Here is a 25,478-nt window from a genome sequence, read left to right as displayed (position 1 = left end):
ATTCATTTCTTTGAAAAGACAAAAACTCTTTTGATTGGTGTAAATGCAAACAATGTTTGAATTTTTTGCCCAGATATGAAAACATGACAATCCTTCTGCATTTAGAAGCATGTAACCAGGAACCAAAAGCTTTGTTAAAGTGCCTTACTATATGCACACATGGAAACATCCACATACAGTAGGCCCCCAGTTGGCGTATGTGCGTACGCTTGCCCTCACACCTGTGTGCAGTAACCAAGGTTACAAAGATCAAATGCAGGCACAATCGATCCCTCTTTTTCTCTACCTCAGATCTGTCTCCCTCGACTGATAAATCCTGCCAGAACAATAAAAAATGTAAGACAGCTGAGCTTTTCATGAAGTCTCACATGAAAGTTATAAGAGGTAATAAATCACTCAGAATTGCATCGAAGCGACGCATGTGCATTCCAATTTCAGAGAGCCGGGGTGGAGGAACGGTATTGCTGATTTGATCAGTAGATGAGGAGCGGGACGAGGTGGTGTGTCGTATCCGTGTATCTTTTCTATCAGCAAGGGTTCGTCGAGGTTTGAAATCTTGATGTTTGGGAATCCTCCTCTGTAGTGCGATATATCCTGCCGTTCCTTATTTTTCTTCTTTCCATGTGAGAGCTACTAATATCTCCACACCATTAGCAGGGGAATAGAGGAACAAACTGAAGTAGAGCAGTGTTATAATTACGGCTTCAAAAGAGTTCATGTGTCTGGAGCTAAAGATTACATGTAAAGATAAAGTGTAGTAGACATTGATTGGTGTCTTTGTCAATATGATGTGTGTCGATGTGCTTTTACGGGAAAAGAGTGTTGTAAGGGAGGGCTGAGCATGAAGGACTCTTTAGTATTAGCAGGGACACTGCAGCTGCTGTTTGCTTTCTCAGTCTCAGCTTAAATAGTCCAAACAATTAGAGAGATGGAATGAATAGGAGAGAGAGGAGTCTGAAACCAGCAAGTCCTTTGATCCGACCCCCTGCTCTTGCTTCATAGAAACACAATTAAAAGAGGAATATATGAGTGTCATGTGACTGAAACGATTCGGACATGACCTTAATTATAAATGTTTGTACCTCAGGGGGTTGAAGTGCTCAGAGAGGCAGAGGAGAAGGAGAGAAAGACAAACTGGCCCTGTGCACTAATATCAAGGAGTAAAAGCACCCCATTAGGGGGGAAAAGATACAGTATTTTCATTTCCAACGATTATCCGCATTTTTCCACAGATGTGGAATGAACACCATAATAAAATATGCAGTAGGATCAGAATCATTGTCATGACTATTAACGTCTAATTTTCTGTTGGCTATATGCACAAGAATCAGCAATCAAATTTTGAGCATAGGAGTCCAAAAACCCTATCCTTTTGAACACACCTTGTACACGATATGCTTTGAAGCAAAATTCATCATATCATGAGTAGTGATATGAAGAGAGATTTGTAAAAAGATATGAAATATGGCTGGAGGTACAATAGTTTTTTTTTTTTTTTTTTTTTTTTGTTGAAAATGTATTCCTCTACGTCAGTTGCTGCCTGATATTGCTTTATTGTTTTGTTTTGTTTTGTTATTTTGTTTTTGTGTGTTGTTTTGTTTTTTGTTGAAAATGTATTCCTCTCTGTCAGTTGCTGCCTGCTACTGCTTTGTTTTATTTTGTTTTGTTCTTTTGTTTTTGTTTTGTTTTGTTAAATGCATTTCTCTCTGTCAGTTGCTGCCTGCTTCTGCTTTGTTGTTTTGTTTTGTTTTGTTTTGTTTTGTTTTGTTTTGCTTTGCTTTGCTTTGCTTTGCTTTGCTTTGCTTTGCTTTGCTTTGCTTTGCTTTGTTGAAAATGTATCCCTCTCCTTCACTTGCCGCCTGCTACTGCTATGTGGTTCTGACTTTTGGGGCTCTTTGTCCATACAGTTAAAATCAATGGGGAAGCAAAATAACATTCCACTGAAATACGAAAGGCATTCAGATTTGGAACAGTATGAGGGTGAGTAAATGATGGCACAATTTTTACCCATTTTTGGATAAATTATCCTTTTAACTAAGTGGAATTGGAATCGTAAATAGAGCCATTTAAATCACTCCCTTTAGACTGAATTACCATCATATAAATGTCACTCTCACTCTGTACACTTCTGTATGGAGGCATTATACTTATACAGTTTGTATAACCATGTAGTTCTTCAGAGCTCTATATAAACCTTTCCCAAAGCAAGAAAACTCAACAGGTCTCTTGGCATCCTCTCTCTTTGATTTGCATGCCAACTGCATTTGCTATATGCCAAACACCCTCTGTGCCAATCAAAAAGTGCTGTTTAAATCTGGGTGTTCATTTTTGAGAACTCTTCCCCTAAAATATGAATAAGGGAGGAAATTCATTGGCACATGACCTTTAAGAGAGAAATCCTTCAGCGAGAGCCAAATGCCATTGACGAGAAGAGAAGGAGACAGAAAAATGCCTCAGTAGGAGCTTTTGAAAGCATTTAACATCTTCACAAAGCTTCTCCTGAAAAGACTGAGTGGTGGTCTCTGAGCTAAAGACCCCCAATCAGCCCGTCTATCCGAGAAAAGGAGGGCCGATTGTGATAATCGCTCCTTGTCTTTTACTCCCCTCCAGAAAGTGTCATCAGTCCTTCACAGAATAACTGTCTAAACCCTCACCTTTCCTCTTCCCTCCCTCTATTCCTCCCCCTCTCCGCCGTCCCTCCCGCATGGAGCAATCAAAAATGTGAGATGGATAACAGAGGGGTGGCAGGGCTTTTTTTTGTGTGGTGGTTCCTCAGTGCTGTAATTTACAGCGGGATCACAGAGGCTGCCTATCAGTGCCCCCGTTTCGCAGTACATGAGTGGCTGCTTTTTACCTGGTCCCCGTGGAGGGTCCATCAAAGACCATGCGGCCCCTCCGAGAGTCATGCCAGCATTCATATAGATGCCCCAGTCACTTCAAATAACATTGCATGGGATGACACACTGTGGAAGCATCTGGGAAGTTTAAAGGGACAGTTCACCAAAAAAATTCAAATTCTGTCATTATTTACTCACCCTCATGTAAATCCAAACCCACATGATTTTCTTTCTTTTTGTTTTTCTGTGTGAGATATTTAAAGAAGTGAATAAAAGTGATTCATACAACTCATAAACTATATACCAAGTCCTATGAAGCCATATAATGGCAATAATTCATGAGAGATTTGTAGCAATGTCTGATTTGTGAACAAATCATTCTAAATGATTTGATTCAGAAATGGTTTGAATGAATTGATTTAGAAACTGTCCGAATGATTTGCTTCACAACTGGTCTGAATAATTTGATTCAGGAGTTGTCTAAACAATTTGCTTCAGAATTGCTTGAATGATTAGCTTCATAATCATTCTGAATGATCTGATTCAGAATCTGATTGAGTCAATTCAAAGTCAGACTGACTGCAGTTAACAAAAAAAATTCTTAAAAGAAAAAAAAGAAAATCCAGAAATTGTTTTGGAAAATTTTGGAAATTTGGGAAATTTTCCAACCCTTTGCAACTCTATTAACAACCCTCTAAATATGATTTATAATAGGCTATAGTAGTTACAAGAATAATAATATATATTATAATTGTCACAATTCGTTGGGAGGAACGAGAGAGACGTGGAGAAACGTTAAACAGTCTTTAATCTTGGACTCACAGGGGAAACTCCAAAACAGGAACACGGGAAACACACGGCATCCAACAAGTAGACCCGACAAACACTAACTGAAAGGACTGGGGCTTTTAAAGACAGGGAATTCAGGGGAAAACACGACACACCTGGAGCAAATTAACACAATCAGACTGGGGAGAAACTGGGTCACAGGGAACACATGGGGGGCAAAAACACAACAAAACAGTCCAGGGGTGTGACAATAATATGTATAATAATAAAATTATACATCATTTTTCACACAAAGCTATCATATGGATTGAGAAGAAGACATGTCATATACTGTACACACACACACACACATATATAGTGCTGGAGTCATATGAAAGATTTTTATGATAATTTCACGGTGCTTTTGTGTCATTTTGAAGCCTAAAAGCTTTAATTCTCCTTCATTGTAATTGCATGGTTTGGAGGAGTGGGAAGGAGAAGATAATAATGTTCTCATAGTTGTATATTTTATAAAGGATAAATCTGTAATTGTGTGTGTTTGTGCAGATGAATATTTTTCTTTCACAAGACTGATTACAGTACTAGAAAATAAGTAGATTGAGGGTAAAGATACTTACAGAATGAGCTGCTGATTATGCTGAACCAGAAGCCATATGAGGACATTATAAAGGTATACTCATGCCTCACGTGGTTATAGCAGTCTCATGAACTGATGGCTTGGATGACCGCAGCACTAGGAAATAAAACTTAAATCAGCAGCCTCCCACGTAGAAACTAAACACTTTGTTGGGTAGAAGGATGAGCAAAAGACCATCTACATCTGTCAGCATCTTCATAACTCTGCTGAATAAACGATAGTGGCTGATTACAGGCAATTTCTTAATTTCTGAGGGCAGCGCATAAATCATCAATGTTTGTGTTTCATAATTGCTGACATGCAAGCCAAAACCATCTTTTTCAGCCTACATAACTCAATTGAAAGCCAAAAGCGTTGACGGTTTATCTTTGCCTGATGCCTGAAAGTGCTGCCTTGCGTTTTCACCTGTGGGAAGTTCTTAGCGCTGAGTTTGATGTGCGGCTCCATGCAGGTCTAGCACTGCCCTCAAATGAGACTGTAATTGTGGAGTTGCTTTGAGAGATGTGTGGCTGAGATGCATAGCAGAAATAGTCTCTTAAACACTTGTCAAGATGCCCTCCTCCAGCCCACCCACACCTTCATTAAGGTCTTGAGCAGTGGCAGCAATTATCAAACGCCGTCAACGGCATTCTTTGCTGGACTGAGGGAAGATTGTCAGTAAAGTCCACAGTACAAATTGTATGGCTTTATGTGTTTACTGCTATTATGCTTTCCTTATCAGATGATTTCTTAAGAAAATTGGCTTCTATGATATCAACAAGACAATCTACAGAGCTTGTGGCATTTTTTAGAAACCAGTATTTTCCTGTACAGTATTTCTGAGGCTCCCCTTCAATTTAGTATTGGAATAGTGGGACTCATATTCAAGCATGTGATTCATCCACAGCTGGAGTCTTTCTCGGAAACTGCCAGTGCACACAAATGATTATACTTTAAAATAATATTGGAGTTTCAAATAAATGTTTAGAATGAGAATGTTCACATAATTACGTCTATTGAAGTAAGAATGCGTAAAGAGCGTTTACCTCATTTTTACGTGCTTTTATTACCTCATTTTTAGGTGGGGAACTTTAAGCTTAGGCTGAAAGGTTTTGCTCAATCCCGTCTATTAAGGGCAGTAAGGCACATCTGTCTACACATGTACAAATCTCCCATTTATATAATGATGTATGAGTGGCATGTATGTCAATTTGTGAATTTGTTTTTGATTGTAATTGCCATTATTACTGCTTTTAAAGGAAAATTCTGGGTTGGGTTCAAAAGAAGTTAAGCTCTTTGTTGATTATTTGAATTGCCACAGACAAAAAATTGTGTTTATAGTTAAACCGTTTCAGTGGAAGTCAGGCAAGGCATTACGGATAGTTTCTATTTTATTTTATTTTCACTTTTTTATTTCCAATAAAAAGTCATCATGTACTCACCCTCATGTCGATCTAAATCTGTATTTTTTATAAACCTGTATGATTTTCTTTTTCTTTTTTTCTTTTTTTTTTTGTCCATATAATGAAACTGAATGGAGTTTAACACCGAAGCCAGGTTCTTCCTCAGAAGAAATTTTATTTTATTTTATTTTATTTTATTTTATTTTATTTTATTTTATTTTATTTTATTTTATTTTATTTTATTTTATTTTATTTTATTTTATTTTTTTTATTTTTTTTTTACATTTATTTTAGTGTTCTCACAATAACACTTTTTTGGCTTTACTCTTGAATGTGAATCACAATTTATCCTTACTCATTTGACTTCCAATGTAAGTTTTTACAGAATAAGGGATGAAGCCTAATTTAATTTCCATGATAACAGACAGCATTTTAAAGATTAACTTGAAGGACACCCAGGACATCCCTTCAATAAATATTTAAAATGATTGATTGTATTTGACTATTGTTCTTCATGGTCACAAATTGTTGACTCCAATAACACCTAAAGTTATTTTCCCCATTTTTTCTTTTTTTTCCCCCAACCATCATTAAAATGTTGGACGTCTCAGAAGCTAATATTGAGTGTGAATGTGCCATGCTGCTCAAATTCGACTGACGAGGAAAGACAAACTCATTTTCCTCTCCCTTAATGAAGAGTGAAATCCTGCCATTTTTCGTTGCTGCTGCTCTGTGCCAACCCATCCTCCCTTCAGACGGAAGCTTTCCAAATACATTTGGAGAGCCTCAGCATAGAGGGCTGATGAATCACCAAACAGAGATATTATATTTAGACAGACACAAGCTGAATTTACACACAGAGCAAAATACTCATTGTTATTAATGTGCTGCTCATTAACTATATTTCTGAATATTTTGTTTATGCTTAGTCCTATCTAATCACATTATACATAAATAAATGGTCTATTAGTGTTAGCTTTGACATTGGTGTTATGTTTGCTTCAATGACAGTGGCTTTGAGCATCACATATTATGATTTTCCACACTGCAATCTAAGATATTATGCTTTTAACCTCTTAGATAAGGGCTAAGTTACTATACAGCCCTGCATCTTGAAAAACAAGTCCCAATATCGCCTTTCCAACATGTACAGTTTTTTTTTTTTTTTTTCACAAAATAAGAATAAATACAATCTGCAAAAGTGCTGAGAATCTGTTCAAATACTCATTTTAATGGCAAATAACTTTATGTAAATACAAGTTTATAAATAAATAAGCTGTTTTCACAAAAACACTCTGTCACTCTTTGGGTATAGTAAAACATATTGGTCATGTGCACAAATTTTTCTGTCAGTGGCCATAATTCTAACCTTGAAATCAGTAGGCATATGAAAAAATGTCTTCAGACTCATTCATACAAGTGAAAATTGGCTGAGAGTAGTTGAACCTGACTTAAAGGGAGATATGAATCGTCTTTGTTGGCATTTTTTTTTCTCTTTTCTGGTGATTAATGGATAATACAAGGCTTCTTCACCTTACAAATAGTTGTCAAAAGCAAAAATGCAACAAAATGCACATTTTTTGTGAAATAGTGTGACATTCAAGATCAAAACAGGCACTGTTTTAGGAATTGGTGTCACAAAATTAGTAAGAAACAAGTATCAGATCTCATTCAGCAAATATGATGCAGGGCAGTGCTATTGTCAGTCCTGTGTCGTGTGTTTCCCGCCCTCTTGTGTCCTTATATGGTCTTTTTCCTATCCTTGTTTAGTTTGATTATGATTCTGTTCAACTGTGTGTTTAATTATCCTGTGTATTTAGTTCCTTTTGGTCTGGTCTACTCGTTAGGTTCCTTGTGTTCCTGTGTGTCTCAGCCCTGCTTTGTCTTACCCTTTTGGATTTCATTAAAGACTGTATTTTGAGTTATTTCACGTCTCCGTGTTCCTCGTTCCTCCCCGCTGTGTGCACCGTGACAGAAGACCAGACCTAAACAGAGAGTGAGCGGCGCCTTTTTTCACTGTTTTGTTTTCCGTTTTTTGAAAGGTTTTTGTTTATTCCTGTTTGTTTAACCCAAGCCCGCCGGCCGCTCCAAAGTCAAGTTCGCGGGCTGCCGCTCGCTCAAATCCTCTGGCTGTGGCTCCTTCAAGCCTGCCGGCCATTATGAAGTCAAATCCGCCGATTGTGGCTACCTCAAGCCCACCGGCCATCCTGAAGTCAAGCCCGCTGGCTGTGGCTCCCTCAAGCCCGCCGGCCGCTCCAATGTCAAGCCCACCGGCTGCGGCTCACTTCAGCTCCAAAGTTCGCTCCAGTGTCCTGACCAAGAGTCCAGTGCAGGCTCCAGCCCCTGACTAGAGTCAAGTCATTTTACAGTCTTGTTGTGTCCACAGGAACAATTTTAGTCTGTCTTGTCGATCTTGTCTTGTCCATGGAGACTCGTCTGGGGCAGGCGGCTTGGGAATGGCCTCCGCAGCCATAACTAGAATAGCCGCCTGCCCCAGACAAGTCTCCAGTGTCGCTGAAATGGAAGCGGTTCCTGAGTTTACCCTGTGAGGGCCCCTGACTCCACGTCCAGCCCAAGGAGGGCTGTTGTGCTTCCGTCATGCCCAGTAAGGATCTCAGCTTCCGAGCCTAGCCCATGAAGGGCTCCTGTTCCTGTGGATAGCCCTGAGAGGGCTCCTGTTCTTGTGTTTAGCCCACGGAGGGCTTTCTGTTCCTAAGTCTAGCCCACGGAGGGCCCCTGAGCCCGTAAGTTCCCCCAAGGAATTTTTTTGGGGGGGTAGTAGGGTTCCGGCTGTAGTGGCCGGGCTGAGGAGACCCTGGACTACCTGTTCCGAACTGTCTGTTCCGTCCTGGAGGCCCCCGTCCTGTAAGCCTGTCCATGTCTGTCCTGAGGGCCAGAGCGCCCACCCACCGCTCCCCAATGGTACGGTTATAGTGCGTGACATGCCTTCCGGGAGGGGGGAGTTATGTCAGTCGTGTGTCGTGTGTTTCCCGCCCTCTTGTGTCCTTATATGGTCTTTTTCCTGTCCTCATTTAGTTTGATTATGATTCTGTTCAGCTGTTTGTTTAATTATCCTGTGTATTTAGTTCCTGCCTGTTTAGTTCCTTTTGGTCTGGTCTACTCATTACGTTCCTTGTGTTCCTGTGTATCTCAGCCCTGCCTAGTCTTGCTCTTTTGGATTTCATTTAAGACTGCATTTTGAGTTATTCCACGTCTCCGTGTTCCTCGTTCCTCCCCGCTGTGTGCACAGTGACAGCTATGAATGGTGTAGACTCAACATTATGCAAAATTACCACCAGTTTGAGAACCAGCGATATAAACTCCTCCTACTGTTTATGAAGTCCACAAGAGCATAGCTCAAAGGGAACATTCCCCCAGCAGCATTCATTGGATCTGCCATGCCTGATTAGATGTGTTATTGGACTCATTTCCGAGCTGGAAATGAGTTGGCTTATTTTCATGGGCTTTTCCGATTTAAAGAGTAATTAGACATCTCTGGTATAGTTTATCTTTTGTTTGGGTGTGTGTGTTTTGTCTCTTAATATAATTGGGAGGGAAAATAATACTATCGGTCCATTTCCGTATAGAAGGAAGTGATTAGCATTAGGTCCTAAAGAGAAAATGGATTTGAAACCAATTCCGCTTCACCAAGCTCTCCTGTTGCCCTTAAAGAAAACGTTTTTGCCACTTAGGAGGGCAGGGAATGTGCTCTTTTGCTCCTTTTTTTCTGTCTGTCTCTCCTTCTTCCTCTTATTTGTGGTACAGTAATTATGACTCTGGGGTAAATTCAATGAACAGAATTTAATTTAAAAGAAATATTTGTGTACATTTTCTATTGATCACAGCAGTATTAATTCATCTAATGATGGAGCAGAGCATTATAATTAGGCGTATATCCAGACGAGTGCACATTTTGATCGTTTAGGTACCTGAATTGGAGTGCTGAAGCATTATTATATTATCTAATTTTCATATTTTTAGTGAATCTGGTGCTAAAACATGTAAATAATGCTATCAGTGGGTACAGTTCATTCTTAAAGGGATAGTTCACATCATTCACCCGCATGTCATTCAAAACCTTGGTTTTGTCCATTTAATCAAAGTCAGGGGGTTGAGTGTTGTTTTGGACCCCAGTGGCTTTTACTGAATGAACAAAAGCAATTTTCGTATATATATCTTCTTCAATGTTCAACAGATGAAAAAAGTCATGCAGGTTTGTAACAACATGAGGGTGAGTAAATGATGACAGAATTTCAATTCTATATGAACTATCCCTTTAAACTACTTTCCCAGGAACAACTTGTATGGTAATTTTCTTTGTGAAACAGGCTTTAATGAATTTCCTCTCTGAATTTTGCAGTTTTTTCCAAGGCACATACCAAAGAAACCCAGGCATTGTGTTCTGTGCAAATAAACTCTATTTGTCAATCACACATTTGACATCTGAATGGATTTAAGGGGAAGAGGAGGGGTAGGAGTTTGTATTCCTCCATGATTAGTCAGTGTAGCGTGGGTGTCTTATCAGGCAACAAATTCTGGGACAACTTGTTCCTCAATGTTTGTAAATTAGTCATTGTGGATTGCGCAAATATTTCATTTGCCTTTTCCGTTTGCTTTTTTGTGTAATTCAATCATAGCCGGGTGAGATTTACCTGGAGTCACCATGTTGAATAACACCACTGTCACTTACATTAAGCATTTGTCATAATGCTGCTGCAGTGAGCTGGAAGCTTTTTTCCTTCCATTACTGATGGATGAGACTAAAGTTATTATATTCAAAGAGGGAAAAATGATGTTGTCATGATGGCATGTGTTCCCCATAGTCAATGCGCTGTCTTATTAATATTTATCATTGAGTTGTTTGGCACATGCCCTTATATGACCCAGCCCATAGAGCTGACAGCTGCTAATGTGTTTCAGAATCTACATACAATCTGGCATACGCTGTATGCCATCCAGTGAGTAGTTTTCACTTGAGAGTTTTAAATTATGTTACTTATTTTTACTTCTTCAGTATTGGTGAAAGAATTTTAAATAATTACTTTTTCAGAAAAAAGTTGTCTCCAGCATGTTGTCTAGACACTAAGCTGTTTATTGACTTAGGTCATTGTTATATTTTTTGTATTTTGTTCATCTCTGTAGCGTTCATGGGGGTCTTCCTGTTATAATGTGACCAAAGAATCTGTGTAATTAGGCCCAGACTTGCCCTTTGCAGAATTTCCGGCCCCTTGAAAACAAACCAGAAGGAAACAAGAGGAAAAAATGTAATTGTATGTAATGAAGCAATTCCAACACCCACATGCAAGCTACAATGTTCTGTCTTCTCCCAGACAAATTGATTTTTAGTTTAATTACTGACTATAGAATGTGTTACATGAAGCATTAGGGCATGTAATAATGTGAGGGGAGGAAATGTCTAGGAAGAAAGAGTAAGGTTTACTCTTCAAGATGTCTGCGTTTAGTAACACATCAGTTATGCGTTTACACTGTAATAAAACTGAGTTATGACTTCAAACATTAGTTGCCTGACATTCATTATGATAGCTGAAACTTGGAAACATGTCTTGTGAACAACCAGTCAGTAATGATACCAACTGAAGTTTTACAAACTTAAGAAAGATATTACTGAATGTAAATGAGTCAGATGTGGATTCAGTTAGAGTTCTGATTGATTCAGTAAGTTTTCTTGCGTTAATTAGGAGTACATTCATGTTCATTTAATGCAAACCGCAAACTCAGTGGAGCTGTTCTGTTTTTTAAGGATATTTTTCAGAATATCATTTTTTGATACAAGTAAATTATGGTTTGTGGTAAACATTTACTTGAGGAGACTTTTCCTTTTTGTTTCCTCTCAACATACAGTAAATGATACACAGCCATACCTGAAATGTGAATTTTGAAACCATTGCGTGATTTTAAAAATGCAAGTTGCTAGCAAGAGCTTCAGCTATCTGTTTCATCAAGTTTGTAACATACTTGCGTAGTTGTGGTTTTTATGTAGCAAATGCCAATTGATATCATGAGTGAGTGTCTGCAAGGTCGAGGTAGCTTGATAATGTAGTTAATATAGTCAGCTTTTGGTCATAAATTTGTTTTAAATTCCGATATATTAGCAACTTTAAGGAAGTGACAACCTTCAGTTTGAACTTGAGCGTGATGATTTAATATCTTCAAAAATAGTTTTACTAGATAACATCTCATCAAATAAGTGGAAGTGCCAAAGAAAGAGGGAAAATACAATATCCTTTTCCCATATGAAAGATGTCCACTTACTGAGAGGGGTCATTACTCGCCAACGAACCTCAAGGTTATGAAGATAAATCACTGATTCAAAACATTAGGACTCCTTCCTGGACTAATTTCCTGGTCTCTGTGGTTCATGGCTGTTTAAAGTGTCGAGTCATCAAATTTAAGGACTCTTTTGAGAGTTTCATCCCTATCAACGAAAGGGTAATGAGATCCAGCACCTTGCTGATAATCACACACCGGCCAGAACTTGGCATCACCAGCCTCACCAGTCGAGGCCGGGAACTTCCTAGCCACTTACACGCTTATCAATGTCTAATATAATTGCATCTTTCGACTTAGGGGTCTGGATTGGTTTCATATATGTGGGAGTTATAGACATCATCTTTTTGTGTAGCTGTCAAATGGACTTAGCTAGCATAGATTCAGTAGTAGTAGATGATTCTCAAGTGCATTGGCGATGTTCACACAGTTTGTAGGTTAAATGTGAATGGAACGTGAATTAGAGCTATTATTGTTTTATTTATTTAACATATTGATGTAACATACGTTAATAATCAAATTTTTGGGTTGATAAGATTTTTCAATGCTTTTGAAGGAAGTCTCTTATGTTCATCAAAGCTGCATTTATTTGATGAAAAAATACAGTAAAACAGTAATTTTATGAAATATTATTACAATTTAAATAAAAATTTTGTGTAGGAACCTTTGATAAATATAAAGTCCAGAAAAACAGCATTTATTTATTTGACGTTATAACTTTCTTTGTCACTTTTGATCAATTTTATATACCCTTGCTGAGTAAAATCTTACTGACTTATATAGTGTACTTTCTTAAGTTTCCACATTTTTTTTTTACTTTTTGTAATAACTAATTATAAAAAAAATGTATTGACTACCAAATGACATGATAGATATTGGCATTATCTGTATCTTATCATTCAGGTCCAGCAACCATTCACAGTGTGATTGTTTTTGCTATTTCTCAAATTCACAATATGCTTTAAGACTTCTGTGAGAATGCAGTAAGCTCAAGGGAAGCGAAAGATACTTTATCTGCCAATTTTGATCTTTAGATAGCATTTCTTTTAGAAAAATTGTCACTTCCACGCTATTTGATCTCATATTTTGTCATATTTGTTTCTACTGTTTGTTATTTTCACCTTTTCTTTTCAAGGATGCCTCTCGGGAAAAAATGGCCCCCGAGGTCTAGTTCTTTTCCTAATTTTTTTATAATGACAATAAACAACGTAGTTGGAATTTTGATTGTAATGTTTTGAAAGTCTGAGGTTGCGTGTTTAAACGTGAGGTTTGTGGAAGGGTATCGGTCTCAGGCAGAGGAAGTTCTTCTTCAGGAACACAATGCAGACAGGCACACTCAGGCTAAATAAATTATCACGGGGCTATTTTTAAGCTGAAGTGTAAATGCAGTAATCCTCCAAGCAGGAGCTGAGAAGAGCCTAAACCCAGTGGCACATCAGGGAATACAGCCCTCCCTCATCTCTGCTCAATCTCTCGTGCTTTGTGTCATCATTCTCATTTTAAATTAGGGATGTTGTTTTTATTCCCTCTCATGTGTACGCTGAATTTAAATTCCATTAAAAATATCAGTACCACACAAATCGCAAAAGAACAATTGAAATTAATTGATTAATTATTAAAAGACAGTTAAAATGTCATTGCAATGGCGCCACAATCGTCAGAGACAGATTGGGGAATTTGCTAAAAACTCACGCCCTGATAGCATTGTTGGTTTGCACATGCATTGTTTAGGACCCAATTCACTAAAGGAATCTAAATATGTCTATGTCATTTGTTGAATGACATAGACATGTCACCTGTTTTTAATAGACAATAATAGCACATGGTGAAATCTATAGGCTTTTGTTTACATATTTGCACTGAAAAGAATGACACTCACTTTATTTAAATACAACACAGTACTATTTTAGTACACATTTAAACTGGATTGCAGGTGGTTTGTGAACAAAAAAGTGGTGCAACTTTTTTTTACCATTTACCCCTGACCGTTCCTTTGTGGCTGTTGCACCTTCTTTATAGAGTTTGTTGTATTTTTGTGTAAGATTCAGGCTTTACTAATGAAATCTAATAGCGCATAATGGTGTGCTGTTAATCATCAGCTGAAGGGTGGTTTTACAAGGTTAACGATGGCAGGGAGAGTGTATTCTCATGTGGGCTCAGGTCCTTGTGTATTTATCAATGTCAGTTAAGGGCGAGCGGCACGCTCCATTGAAACTGCGGCCATAAACAGCTACAGTATCCCTAAGTGGAAAAGTTACAAAGGTCTTTGGAACCATTCATGGACTTTTTGTAAAACTTGTGAGAAGCTGTGCTGAGTTTTCGCATTTGATTGTTAATGTTTTTCTGTTTTTATTTTAGTAATTTAGCATCGTCTTGCAGTAGCAATTGATTATAGTCATGAATGATTTGATGGCACAGGCTGATAGGTCCTTTAAATGCAGTCTGCACGCAATCATATCATTTCCTACACTGATTCTACTGATGAGACTATTGCTCAACATTTAAATAGTCAGGTTCAGTGTTCAGCTGGTCCTGCTGTGAGCTATCAGAGCTCCTCCTGAACCCTCCACCTCCCCCAGCTCCACCTGTCTAGATCAGCAACAGGATTTATGTATGCCTAAGTTCTATATATAAAGAATTTACCATGTATATGAGAGAGAACAGTAGAGAAAATAAGAGAGTAGGCTGTAGAGGTCTAATTTTGTTCATCCCCTCCTCATCATTTCATCATTCGCAAGTCTTCACTGCCTTGTGGCCTCCAAATTATAGGATACTGTTGTGCAGGAGAGAGGTGTAAAGGCATGGGAGATGCACAGGCATTTGATGTGAGGCACAACAGAGCAAATGACTACATAAATAGACCCATTTATTTCACCTAGTACAGATACGGCGATCTTTTGTTTGTTGTTGGAAATCAGGGCAGAGAGAAGAAGAAAACTTATAAGTTGCAGCAGAACAGGACGACCTATTTACGCCTTTGCAGTGTACAAGGAAGAATGCATTGAACATGTTGTACTTACTGTAAATGTGGTAGTCTGTAAATGTTTTTCCCTTGCAGGCAGAAATTGCAGAACTATACAGGGTACAGTGTGACAGATGGGACCTGTGGATGAAAATATATATGTGTGAACAGAACAGATGCTGCATTAGGGTGTACTAGTCAAGCAGACATAAATTCATCAAATTCAAGTCTCTTGAAAATGAACCTCAGATGACATTTTGAGGATGAAGTGATCACATTATTATTCAAAAATAAATGATAAATCGGCATTCCAGCTATGCTAAAATACGTATTTTTACTTCAACCTGAAATTGCTCTATGTAACTATCCTTTATTATGAAATTTATATGGGTCAAGGGCTGGGTGGGGCTTCTTTTATGTGCTGTTTTTTTATATAGTTAATCATTTATATTAACTGTGATATCATTTAAAAGTAAGATTTTAAAATAAGAAATACTTGAATACTTTTATTCAGCAAGGATGCATTAAATAGATTAAAAGTGACAGTAAAGAGATTTATAATGTTACAAAAGATTTCAGTTTTTTAAACACATGCCAGTCTTTTGAAATTATATTCATCATTTCCACAAAAATAATAAGCAGCAAAAAAGTTCTCAATGTCGATAATTATAAGAACCATTATTAATAATTGAGAACCAGTGATAATTGAGCATCAAATCAGCATATTATTTTCTATTAAAAACAGCAATAGCTGCTGAAAATTCAGCTTTGCCATCACAGGAATAAATTACATTTTAAAATGTATTTAAATAGAAACAGTTATTTTAAATTGTAATATTTCACAATATTACTGTTTTCACTGTATTTTGATCAAATAAATGCAGGTTTAGTGAACCTTTAAAAACATTTAAAAAATCTTATCAACTCCCAATTTCAAATGCTAGTGTAGGTTACATCAATATGTTAAATAAACTAATTGCACTGATTCATGTTCTGTTCTTATTTATGCAGTGCACTGTCCTCTGCTGCAGTTTCAGATCCAATCAAATGGGAAGAATAGAACTACAATAATCTAACTTCGGACTTTGTGAGCATTGCCTCGGGTCATTTGCTGAAACAGAAGTTGTGCATGTCAGAGACATCGTAGAACCCTTCCAGTCGTCCAATCAGAGCACATCTTGGCTGTACTACAAAGGGAAGAGCTGTCAATTTTTGGTGGAGCTGCAAAAGCTCAGGGTTATGTTAGGCAAGGAGGAGAATCTGGTGTTGAGGCAGGCCAGGGTTGTGCTCTGATTCAATAACACTGGTAAGAACTCATTATGAATGCATAGGTAGCCTCCAGCTTCTGTTTCTCCTGAGCTTTCCAGGATTCCTGGCGCTCCATTTTTCTCTCTCTTCCTCTCCACTCTCTCCCACACCACTCTCATGGCTCCTCGACTGTGATGTATTTGAATCCGATCTATCGTCTCAACTAATGCTGAGAAGACCAGATGTGGAACAGAGACGGGAATAGATCTAATGTAATCTTTTCCCTCTTTAATGTGCTATACATCACTTCAAGGGAAGGTTGCATTGATAAACATCTGATTCTTTTTTAGGGGTTCATGCATTTTATAAAAGCAGTCTTGGTGCACTGAATCCAAACTACAGGGATGCAGGTTTTGCATCGAGAGCCCAGCAGCATGAGCAGATCTCATTGTCTCAGAATTGCCTTGCACAGAGAGACAGAATGGAGCGGGTCCGTGGTACAGTTCTCCCGCTGTCACATTCAGCCTGTGATAATTAATCAGAGAGAAGAGAATGAATCAAAAGAACGGAAAAGGGGAATGACTCATTTGCAGTGTTTTTTGTAATTCTCATCTCTTGTTCAGTCTAGCTGAGATTGCTCTGTTAAAGGGTATCCGTTGAAATTGTGATACAGTGATATTGTTCTAGTCTCAGACATCCAGGTTCAAGGTTGACAGAATCATTTTCAGTAGAAGAATTACAATAGACCATTTTTGATGCAATTAAGAGTGCATGATCTAAAATTACATTTAAAACCCCTTACAAAAATATTACGTGGTAAATATTACCTATTATGTGGTGATGGTACTGAGTGGTTACCATATTTGTACACCATTCTGGCTTCTCAGGAATACAATGGTACTATCAAGGCAAATGTCCATAAGTGTGTGTGTGCAGGGCCGCATGAAGACCACACTGGGCCCCGGGCTATGACTTACTGCAGGGCCCCCATCACAACATTTTATATTGTATGTATATATATATATATATATATATATATATATATATATATATATATATCAAATATTATATCAATACTATATCAAAATTATTGATGCACTGAAATTACATTATTTTTGTTGCCAATTTCAATATCACAAAAAAATAATACTAGCCTAAGTAAAAAATAAGCTTACTGAAGGACAAGTAAAGAGTCACAAATTAGACTACAACAGAACAAAGATCATAAGAAATCAATCTACTTGATAAACTTAAAGCACTGAATAATAAATATTATATTATATAAAGAGAATGTACAAATAGACTGAATAGTCTTCACTGTATAAATTCAAAATACATTCATTCTTATTTATTTTACAAAAGTGATTCAGTCAAGGACAGTAAGTGATTTTCTTTCTGATGTTTGATTTACATTATTGACACAAATGGCAACAGCAGCTATATTAGGCTGCTTTAGAGGAATAGTTCACCCGAAAATGAAAATTCTGTTGTTGTTCTAAACCTGTATGAGTTTCTTTCTGCTGTTGAACACTAAATGGAACAATACTGGTAATCAGACAGTTGCTGGGCCCCTATGACTTCCATAGTATGAAAAAAATACACTCTTGGAGTCAATGGAGATCATTCTTAATGTCCATGAACAGTTTAAAACCATTTGATCTTACTTGCTTAAAACGTGTTTAAATGATAAGCTTAGCCTACATCATGACGCGCAAAACGATTGATAGGATTTCTACCAGATTTCTCCCAACCCTTAAGCGAATATTTAAAATTTTGTTCAAACACAAAAAGCAATATAGATCCATTAATAATCAAACTAACCTAAAATCTGTGGGGATGATGACGTGGTGTTTTTTTCTGCTCCATGTGCCGGTCCAGTCGCTGTTCCAACAACTTCCACTCCATCAGATTTAGTAAAATAACCTGATAGCTGAGATTTTTACTGACTAATTTGTTTTCTCTGTTGTTTGTTTATTGAGCCCCTCTCTCTCAGAATTGAGAGATATATGCCTCGAATATTGTTCTTTGTGTGATCATTTCCAGATCGGAGTGAAGGTGAATGCAGACATATGGGGCAGCGATCACCTGATTGATACGTGAACATAGTTAAATAAATGCATTTGATTGGTAAACCAAATCCAGATTTTACGTTTTAATCTCTAATGATAATGAATGGAATTTTTGGAAAAGCTCCACTAAATACTAGCGCTAAGAGGGGGGCGTGGTGGGGCTTTGGCGTTCGGCGCTACAGATGGCCCACAGCCAATCACGGGCCCCCAGCTTGCTTGGGCCCCGGGGCTTCAGCCCCACCTAGCCCAATGGTTAATACAGCCCTGTGTGTGTGTGTGTGTGTACTTGTTTATGCTACATTGTGGGGACCGGCCTTCGTTACACTTTCAGATAAGCATCATAAATGATGTTTATCTGAAAGTGTAACGATGCAAACAGGTTTTCTGTAAGGGGTAGGTTTAGGGTTAGGGGATAAAAAATATAATTTGGTCAGTATAAAAGTAATAGAAGTCTATGGAAAGTCCCCACAATTCACAGAAACATTGTATAACCACATTTTTACCATGGTTAATTTGTTTGTAATTTCATTCAGTTTTTTTTCTATGATGTTGATGGCCGTAGAGCAGCACCCTTTGGCTAGATGTAGAGATGATTGTGTTCCGTTGTGAGTCTAAATATGTACCTGTCTCTATGCAGCATGTCAGCAATCCTTGGTAAATTGAAGGAAAAAATCCTGACCTTGATTTGCAACAAACAAAAACAAAAAACGGGCGGCTTTATCGTTCAGCTGAACCTCCAGAGCCACCTCCCTCTTCCCCTTTCTCGACAACAGCATTGTACGCGGCTGTTTGGGATGGAGAGCCTGTGTACGCTGCTTTGACAGCTTGTCAGGCTACCCCATGATAATGAATTTCAAATGCTAGATATGCTCTCTGTAGCCAGCAGCCAGTGTGTTCTTGGACTGTTTGTGCTCTAACAGGGTGATCTACGGGAGCTCATGTAATATGTGTGTGTGTGTGTGTGTGTGTGTGTGTGGATGTTTAATACAAGCTATAACACACCGTGATTCATACATAAGGTTTATTACGGTAAATTCATACTCATACTACTATCTGAATGTCACAGATGTCACATGTCAGTTAAATCGTGAGGCATATCCTACTTTGCTTTTGGCTCTTTATTTTTCTCTTTGTCTTTTCTTTCTTCTCCCTGTCTTTCTCTTCTAAAGGTCAGATGAGCTTCTCTGAGATACTGAATGCTGGGATAGCGCCTCTGCTATTGATTCACCACTGTAACCACCATTTTGTGTTTTCTTTCTCTTCCTCTTTTTCAATCTTCTTGCACTCTGTCTCTTTTACTCTCTTTTCCATCTGGACTCTTTTTTGTACATATCAGTTCATTCGTTTGTTTCTACACATGTGCTTTATGCTCTTCCCCTCATTTTTATCCCCCCTTAGTATGCACTTCTCATTTAATTTCCAACTCTCTCCAGAGGACGGTTTTATTGCTCAGAGGTTGTTCTTTCATAGTTCATGAGACTTTAATGGGGTTTTCAGATACGTTTCAATTAAGTATCAACATCATCTCAGATGTTTTACATAAAATTCTCCTTTAGGAGAATAAAAATAGAAGCAAATGGAGTTAATTTAATATAAAATATAATCTTATTTTATATTGAATATAAATATTACAAATTAATGCTATTCATTTCTAGTAATTGTTTGATGAGAAATATTTGAGTTCATCTTGAAATATCTATTGACCGAAGGTTTTAGCATCTTGGCAAAAACTGAGTGCATCTTCTTTATACATAAATCTGATTAATAAGTGGGACATTGTTAAGATATTTTCTGAACTACTAGAATAGTGAGAATAGGGTTCTTTTTCTCCGTAGGAAAGTCTTCTTTTGCTCTACATTTATTTTAATTGGGCTTTTAATGCTAATACATTTTACATTTATGCATTTGGCAGACGCTTTTATCCAAAGCGACTTACATTGCATTCAAGTTGCAGTTTTTACATTTTTTATCAGCTCTTGCTTTCCCTGGGAATCGAACCCATGATCTTGGCGTTGCTAGCGCCATGCTCTACTATTTGAGCTACAGAAAAGCTAATAGGCTAATATAGGCTAATAGAGTTGCTAATAGGCAACTCTTTTATTGCTTAATCAACACATTCTCACTCCCAAATCGTCGTATATTGACGTTTGGTCAGGACCCTTAGGCGTCACTTTTTGACGCACAGGGTACCCCTTTAGCGTCATTTTCCAACATGCAGGGTCCTCCATTGCTTTAAATAAGAAACCCTTGGCATCAATATGTCGATGCAAAAGGCATTGGGAATTATATCGTCATGATTAAATTATATATTGGGTAATAATATTGCCATTATTGCATATATGTTGGGGTGTGATTTTTCAATGTAAACAGTCACAACAGTTTTATTTATATTACACTATTTACACATGTAAATACCCCAAACCTACCATTTGTCGATAAAACACAAGATACAACTACAGTCATAATTTATTCAAAAAATATTAATATTCCAAGTCTTCCGGGGCAAAACAGAAGACTTACACCTTTATTTATATTTATATAATTTTTTTCATATTTTTATAAATGCATGCAAACTATTAAATTAAGGCAAACAACTGAAATCAATGGAGGACCTGCATCGAAAAGTAACGCTAAAAGGGTACCCTGTGCGTTAAAAAATTACGCTAAAGTGGTAACTTGAGCGCCAAAAAGCAACACCAAGGGGTCCTGACCAAGTGTCAATATGTGACAAGTTGGGAGTGAGAACGTGTTGGCTTAATGCATATAAGGTTTTCTACTTGATGTTAGAACATGGCAGTTTTTCTCTCATTCAGGAGGTCAAAATTCATACTAAAGGTGTTCAGTTCTGGGCTTAATGCAGGCCGGTCAAGTTCTTCCACTCCAGACTCTATATGGACCTCACTGTGTCATGGGACTGAAAGGGCCCCTGTTTTGTCTTCACTGGAATTAGGGAGTCTAGCCAAACCCATTAATTAGAGGGAGTGTTCACATACTTTTGGTCAAGTATTGTATTAAAGATATCTTATTTACGACAATCCTCCACTCCCTTATTCTCAGCAATCTCCTCTGCAATTTCTCTATATTAATTTTATGTCCGTTGTTTGTGTTTGTGTTCCTCTCTCATGTCTTTTCTCCCCTCTGTGTTTTTCCTCTGCAGCCTCTCTGGAGAGTTCACCGTAACTTGAGCATTCCAGGAGATCCTCTGTTCCTTGTCCATCTTCTCAGATGTCCACAGCACACACCAGACTGCGGTCTTCCTTCAGTCCACTTCTCTCAAAACTCTCCTAAAGCAGATCTAGACTCTCCCTCTGATCAAAACAGTCCTAAAAAAGGATCCAACTGATCTTCAGTAGCTCTTTACAGCATATCAGTTCCAAACTCGAAGAATCGCCTGGACTACTGATGTTCCCTTTTGGACAATGTGAAAGACTTGCTGCTGAATTATCTTGTTTGTTGTATGTAATCCTGAAGTGTAGCACTTTAACATCTTTTTTCCTGCCCGTGTTCAGCACACAGCCTGTTAGCGAATCTGACTAGCATGATGTTCTACAACACGCCCTGGACTTCCTGCAACAGTATAGAAGAATAATATCTGTCTGTCTGTCTGTCTGTCTGTCTATCTATCTATCTATCTATCTATCTATCTATCTATCTATCTATCTATCTATCTATCTATCTATCTATCTATCTATCTATCTATCTGTCTGTCTGTCTGTCTGTCTGTCTGTCTGTCTGTCTGTCTGTCTGTCTATCTATATCTAGGTAGGTAGATAGATAGCTATCTGGCTAACTAGTTATCTATATGGGTAGGTATATAGCTAATTAGCTATCTATAGCTAACTTGTATCTCTATTTAGCTAGCTAGCTAGCTAATTAGCTCTCTGTATAGCTAACTTGTTTATCTAGCTAGCTATCTGTTATTGAAATATACATTTATAGCTAGCTATGTAGCTTATTAGCTATCTAGATAGGAAAACAAGCTGTCTAGCTAGCTTTCTTCACCTATAAACATTCTAACAAAATGGCAACATGTGGACACCACCCTTTGCACGTCTAAATATTACTTGTCTTTTCCTCTCTCTTGTGTCTGCCGACTCTTAGTATTATGTAAACCGTCTGGTCGACTTGCTTGGTTAGTCGTCTTTTTGTCTTTGTATGTCCCCGAGCTTGAATTCCCTCGCCATCCATCAAAAGCAAGATCCTGTTATTACGTATCCCGTAGACTGAACTGCACTGTGACTGTGACCAGGTCTCTTAAAAAGACAAGCCCACCCTTCCACAGGGAGCTGCGTTCCACCCCAAATCCTTCTTTCATTGCCGGACCAAATGCATTATACTGTCATCTCTTGATCCGGAGCCAATCTTGGGGTTCGACTCATGGTGGAATTCAATTAGAAGGCAGGATGAAGCAACTGAGCTCGGAGCTGTGAAACTGCAAAGAATCAGAAATGGGAGACGATTCTTCTTTCTTTTTTGGTTATGAAGGCAGGAGAAAGAAGGGGAAAAATAGATGACATGTCTCTCTGAAGTCTCATCCTGCCATTGGGAGTGACAAGGCAAGGAAGGGAATGTACTTTTAGGCATGGAACAGCATTATTAAAAAGTGTATAAACCAGACAGAGCGTTATTTTTGAGAAAAGAGGATGCAAGATGCCTGTCACTAGGAGCCTTGAACTTTCCATTCACTGTATCTTTTTGAATAGAGATCCTCACAAAGGCATCACTGTTAATATGACATGGCCATTCACTGTTACCTTTTTAACTTGGAAGCACATGGAAGTACTGAAGCAAATGAACTGTGTCTTTGTACCCTTTGATCATTGTCACCTTTGTATCAAACCTCCATTACTTACAAGAGCCTCAGGCATCAACAAGGCTTCTCACCACGAAGAGACTTACCACAATTGTAGCATGACTCCGCAATATTGCACACCTTCCACAAAGGCGCCGACACGGTCGCCGATAAAGGTCTATGACAGCGCAGACCCGCCATTGATTAACCAGAGTGGCTCCGGTTGTTTTGAGGGCTACAGTAATAGGTTACATGCTGCCAATTGTGGCATCCGGCCATGCCTATGATGGAAGGTTTGCCTTACAAGATGCTTTAGATTGCAATGAGATCCAAAAATTGAGTGCTATCGATTAGACGTTGTCGATTAGATCTCATATTGGCTCTTGTCTGGCTCACAGGATGGAGTCAATACTGGGAATCTGGGGAAAAGCATGTTCCAATTAAAAACTAGCTACCATTTCATGCCTTTGTGGGGCCTTGGAGTTTTTTTATAGCTTAGAGAGGGCTCAACGCCAGAGGCTTTTGATGACTGAGGGAACTTGTGAAGGGCTGAGAGGGTGAAAACTGAAATGGTCATTGGTTTTATAGCTGCTAAACCTAGTATAGATCTCACTGTATAGAGAATTTGTGGTTCCTTAGAGAGACGTTTTTAAAAGGAAATCACATTTTGGCTCAAAATGGGTTTGTCTTGGACAGTTTACATGAGCCATAGTAGGAAGTGACAAACATTACGCAAGCAACTCTAAATCAGCTCTAAAAGACACTGAACGAGAGTTTGTGTTCTTTTCATGTGGATTAGATTATTAGATGGCAAGATGTTCACCCACGAGGGGTTTGTTTTTGATTTGAACTTTATGAGACCATCTCATGGTACATTAACCGCAGAGTTCAAGTCAATTCAAATTGTTCAGCAAAAGCTCAATAGCAGCATACTGTCGGTTCAGACTCTTAGTTCGCCTTAGGGCGTTTTTGTTATTTTCTAAGAAAAGTGCATAGGAATTATTTAATTTTTTAAAGATTAAATTTTATAGCATATACTACAGCTGTACAATATACTAAAATTGTGTTTGATAATCACATAAAAAATACATAGTAGTACTCATATATTAAAAATATATATAACTTTCTTTGATACACATCAGGATCAAATAACAGTGATTCAGTCATTCTCACGAGACTGCCCACAAAGAAAAACAAAAAGGCAAACATTAATGGTCCTTTTTGATCTTCAAGACAGTAGACCTTGAAAAAGCAAATTCATAATAATTAAGGCATGAATGTGCAAGGATAATAACCCAATAAACATTCACTCTCCGCTCTTTTATTTGTGAGATTTGCCTTAAGATCCACATAGACTCCAACACTTCTATAAGGTATAGAATATGGCTTCTGTTAGATACACATCTCTCTGCCAGTGTAGTTCTATCTGACATAATGTAAAAACGTGTTAGATTGGCATTCTTACTCTAAAAAGTTGTACCTTTGACTGTGGAGCTGAAGTTTAGTGGATTATTAATGCCCACACATGTACTGATGATGTTCACGTTGGTTCTTTTATCAGCTCTGAACTAGATTGGAGAGCTGGATGCCACACCTGCACACAAATCAAGTGAACGTTAGCCTCAACTGCACAAAGTACTCATGGATATACTGAGGTTATTTTCTTGCATACACTATATTGTTGATATATTGATGTATTCATGCACACACATGTACCACCACACCGATATAAATGCTTAAAGCTGTACACATTAATCTAAATAACGTCCATTAGATTATTTAAGCCCATAGTACACTATGAAAAACAATTTTTGACACTATGTGGGCATGTTTTTACTATTGTGGTCATTAATTTCTGATGTTTTGAATTCGCAAGGCATGCAGACCAAACTCTCAGTCCTGTTTCTTTTCCTCTATCTCTATATAGTGTGCCTACTCATTAATATTCATGAATATGTTAACATTCTAATAAACATATTAATATAACAAGGCCATTCTTTGTGTTTTACTGAACCCAAGAACTATTTGAATCAGATGCTTATTGTGGCTGTTCGTTAGGTGGTCGTGTGTAAAAGGGTCTTTATTTAATTGGTTCGATTTCATGTTAATCATAATAGATGAGGAGAGTGGATGACAAACAGGATGTAGTTCTTCAAGAGGGTTTAAATGAGAAGTACAGCCAATAAAAATGGATGTTTGGTGTGTTCTGTGGCTGGGTTCACCAGCACGTTAATCTAGATTGATATTGACTGCGCTATGTCTTACACACACATAAACAAGGCAGCAGTGAGAACGTCATCACACACAAACACACACACACACACTTTGTTCTCTTGCTGACGGTAAAGATTCAGGGTACCTGGTGGGAGAGAGTGAGAGATGAACAGACGGGGAGATATGACAGCACATCACTCCACCTCAATCCCTCTGTACTCTCCAGCGACTCTACCTGAGACATTCTCAGCATTTTACAG

General features: G+C 38.0%; 1 protein-coding gene across 2 annotated transcripts in view; it reads left to right on the top strand.

Annotated features, from left to right (window-relative positions):
- samd12 (sterile alpha motif domain containing 12) overlaps positions 1 to 24,993 on the top strand; it is an 88,518-nt gene extending 63,525 nt beyond the window's left edge. For both annotated transcript variants that reach the window (XM_058754357.1, XM_058754356.1), the window contains exon 5: positions 21,370 to 24,993. In XM_058754357.1, coding sequence (XP_058610340.1) covers positions 21,370 to 21,392 — 23 coding nt within the window. In that variant the 3' untranslated portion in view covers positions 21,393 to 24,993. The remainder of the gene's footprint in view (positions 1 to 21,369) is intronic.
- The last annotated feature ends 485 nt before the right edge of the window (positions 24,994 to 25,478 follow it).

Source organism: Onychostoma macrolepis, chromosome 19 (assembly GCF_012432095.1).
Source record: "Onychostoma macrolepis isolate SWU-2019 chromosome 19, ASM1243209v1, whole genome shotgun sequence".
Classification (NCBI taxonomy): Eukaryota; Metazoa; Chordata; class Actinopteri; order Cypriniformes; family Cyprinidae; genus Onychostoma; species Onychostoma macrolepis.
Note: the sequence above shows the minus strand (reverse complement) of the source record. Positions and strands in the feature narration are given on the sequence as shown.